The 4,013-nt window shown below is 30.8% G+C and overlaps 1 protein-coding gene across 1 annotated transcript in view; it reads left to right on the plus strand.

The window, feature by feature from the left end:
- Positions 1-277: 277 nt before the first annotated feature.
- Positions 278-4,013, plus strand: part of LOC106682254 (ATP-binding cassette subfamily G member 4) — a gene marked incomplete at its 5' end in the record, with an annotated part of 20,880 nt that continues 17,144 nt past the window's right edge. Inside the window, 3 exon segments of the mRNA XM_067047865.1 lie at positions 278-447; positions 1,255-1,423; positions 3,632-3,732. Coding sequence (XP_066903966.1) covers positions 278-447; positions 1,255-1,423; positions 3,632-3,732 — 440 coding nt within the window.

Below are 4,013 nucleotides of genomic sequence, written 5' to 3' on the forward strand. Positions count from 1 at the left end.
AATTGTTTTAAATATTATTCGTAGTATTACCGCATATTGCCTTCAATCATTTGAATCCCTTTCATAACGTTTCATGGAGGCGCATGTCAACTAATCGAAAACATATTTATCTAACTTATTGCCAATGGGTAAGATATAATAAATACATTTTTATTTGTTTATAATTCACTTTTATGGATCATACTAGAGATACTAGAGCATAAATTTAAAACTAGTGGCTAAATAACAAATTACGTTACTGCAATGCCTAACAAACATATCGCATCCTTCCCTTCAGGCCCTACACCGAACGGCCTCGCTCTGACCAACGGTAACAAGGGCGAACCTCAGGAGGAGTACGACAGAGTGGACTGTGAAGACCTCCTAGGAGTGAGGGTCTGTGCCTCCTTCTGGATCCAGTTCACCGCAATCTTGTCCAGGATCCTACTCCAAGCGCGGAGGAATAAGGTACGAGTATTTGCCATATAATTAAAAACAGAAAAAGAGAATTAGTTATAACATTATTTTATAGTTATTTATTGCTTATTACTATGAACACTGAGATATGGTAATTCTTCCCAAATAAAAAAAAAAATTAAGTTACTTCGGTATTTGAGTTGAATTAAAGAAAGTCTTAGACCTGTTTTTGTTGTGTTAAGAATTTTTTCCAGCCGATGCTCGCTTACATATTCGTAAAACATGTTAATTTTATATATAAATCTATGTATTTTATGAGCTAACGTTTCGCCCCACTTTGCAGGGCTTCTTTAGGGCTAAAAAAAGATACAAATAACTAAAATAATGTAAAAAAGTAAGAGAGATGTACTTATGTCACAAATAAAACCATCAGTGGTACGGCGCTGTGTTATTAACTCCTAACGAGGACCTAGGCTCCAATCTGGCTGTAATTAAATTCCAAAATCCTTGATGTTCCTTATTACTTCACAAATAATCATCCATAAAGACCTTAACATCCCTTTCGTTGCAGATTTGGCCCGAAATAGATATGCATCCTTTCATTCAAAACTCCTAACCCATTAGTTCTTAATCTCTTATCTTTATCAATCCCTGATAATCCCCTGTGGCATCTGAAAATAAGATAGCCACGGGACCATCTAATTTAAATTAATATTTGAAGTTAAGGTGATCTCCTTACCAAGACTATCAAGTGTTCGAAACATTTTTCAAATTTACTTATTTTTTTTTGTTTTTTTATAGTTGTAAATTTCAATAAATAAATAAAATAAAATGAAAATATTTACTCACGCCCAATAGGTGGGTCTTCAAATCCAGTTCTACCACCATTTGGGGTGTGGATTGGCTATGGGACTCATGTTCCATGACAAGGCTGTAGATGGAACTGAATTCTTCAACCAGATGAAGTTCTGCATGGGGGTCATCCTATTTGTCACTTACACGCAGCTTATGGTTCCCATTCTATATTGTGAGTATAATGATTCGATTAATCGATATTAACTAATATATAACTAATATTTATCATTCAATAAAAAAAAAAATTTTCATTTATTCTTTAATTTATTTCCTAGAAAGGTTTTGTTCTTAATATATTAGGGGTATTCATGATGTTGTGTTAAATGTAAAATGATTTACTATATTAGGGGTATTCATGATCTTTGGTTTAACATGTTAAAGCGTGTTAAATGGAAAAACTCATGTTAAATCGAAAAAAATTGCCTTCTTTTAACGTGGTAAAACGAAATAACATTTAACATGACTGAGAGTCTGTTACTTGGTCTGTTAAATGGAGAATGACGTCACACAATAGACCAGTTGAGATCGCCGCCATTTTTGTTGTAATGACAGCTCAGTTCTTTCGTGTGTTTGTGGTATTCATATCCCTGTTATTAAACCAGAATGGATAATTTTAATGATACATTTGAGAAAAAAAACAGTAAAAAAAACAATGTCATTTCATTCTACTATCTGAAAATTTGTAAACGCTCCCCAGAAAAAAATCTTACTATATGAACCATGTAATTATTCTTAGGGGACATATGTGCCAGAATAAAGTTATTTTTTCATTTCATTTCATAAGCTAAACTTTCACACAAATTCCACTTTTCACTCACTCTAGGCATGTTGTAATTAATTACTTAAATCAAAACTGAAGTAAACAATAACATGAGGCTCTGGAAGGAAGGTTATAAACATAAAGGCTTATACAACAAGTTGCTGATAAAATCCGCTAGGGGCTCTTATGCATTTAACATTTAACACAACATCATGAATACCCCTATTAAATGATATAAGTATAGGATCGTGAGCAGCCCTATTTAATGTAATGTTAAATGTATGAGAGCTCCTGGCAAATTTTCTTAGCAACTTGGTTAGTAACCTTTCTTTCGAAAACTTCATGTTATTGTTCACTTCTAAGTTGTTATTGTTAGGGCTAAAAGGTGTAAAACCTAACAGTCATCAACGCCCATAAAAACTTCTAAGTTATAATTAAAGTAATTTATTACAACATCCCTAAAGTGAGTGAAAAGTGGTAGTTATATGAAAGTTTGGATACTGAGTGTCTTGCTTAAAAACGTCCAAAGCAATAGTAACACAATGAAAACAAAAACTACGAGCAAGTACCCCAACACGACAACAAATAAAACGGTGACGAGCTCAGCTGGTCTGTTTCGTGATGTCATTCTCCATTTAACAGACCTAGTAACAGACTCTCAACCATGTTATATGTTATATCATTTTAACAAGGTAAACGAAGGAAATATTTCTCCATCTAACACGCTTTAACGTGTTAAACTAAAGATTATGAATACCCCTATTGAAGATGTTGAGATGAAATTAAACTTTCTTTAGAATATTATCATTGTACGAATGTTTATTTTTTCGATGGTTATTATTTCGGGATGTTTCTCCAACTTCTAGTACGATTGTAACATTTAATTTAATATTCATCAACAATTTATGTATATAATTAAAACATACACTTAATTTACCTTATTGTTAAATACATCTAATTATTTTTCAAAATTTCGTTTAATGGTAACATAATTAAATATTGTAACACAACATAATTTGAACAATATAATTCATTGTTGATACATTCATCAGCCCTTTTAGCACAAATCAATGTTAAATTTTTCAAGATATTGTCTCTTTGGACATATCGATATGCTTCTGTTCCGTTTGCCTACCTCCCTGTTCTTACGTCTATAGTTAATAAATTTAGCTATTCAGGTTGAATATTATAGTTTTTAATTGGAGAATTTTATTTTTAAATATTTTTACTGATTCCATCTATAGAATATTTATTATGTCTGCATTTAAGTTTTCGTGTCAGATTTTTAGTTTACATTATTAATGATATTTTGTTATGTGAATCGCTTCTAAGATCCTTCTGATTTTTGTCATGTCTATTATGGTGGGGATTTTTTTTTTTTAAATAATTTATGTATTGTTATTTACAACTATATAAAAATATATAAAACAAGTAAATTTGCTCTAGGTGATATAGTGACATTATACAAACATGTGGAGAATCTACCCATTGATAGAACTCCAATTTTGAACTTAAATTTATTGTTCAAAGATATACAATTGTTTGCCAATCTGATTTATTTAATAATTCAATAGAATAATTCGAAAAATGTGTCCTATAATCGATTTATAATTGTTATAGATCCGTTCGAGGTGAAGTTGTTGAAGAGAGAACACTTCAACCAATGGTACCGGCTGTTTCCGTACTACGCTGCCTTTACGGTTGCTAAATTACCCTACATGGTAAGTCTTCATTAAATCTATTATATTTTATTACTCTTATATTGTATTACTAATTCATTATGTTACTAGTGTGTCATATTACTGATTTATTATATTGCTTGTTTTGTTTTTTTTATTATCTCTTCCATAGCAGCCGTATGCAAGAGGAGTTTATTTAGAAATTGTATATACTCTATACGAAACCGCATACTATATATCTGTAAAGTGGATTTAATATTGAAAAGTTTTGTAATTATTATTATACTAAGAATATAATGATAAAATAATTTTCAAATATAAAT

This window comes from Halyomorpha halys, unplaced genomic scaffold (assembly GCF_000696795.3).
Source record: "Halyomorpha halys isolate HHAL.00 unplaced genomic scaffold, Hhal_1.1 Scaffold398.1, whole genome shotgun sequence".
In the NCBI taxonomy this organism is placed as follows: domain Eukaryota; kingdom Metazoa; phylum Arthropoda; class Insecta; order Hemiptera; family Pentatomidae; genus Halyomorpha; species Halyomorpha halys.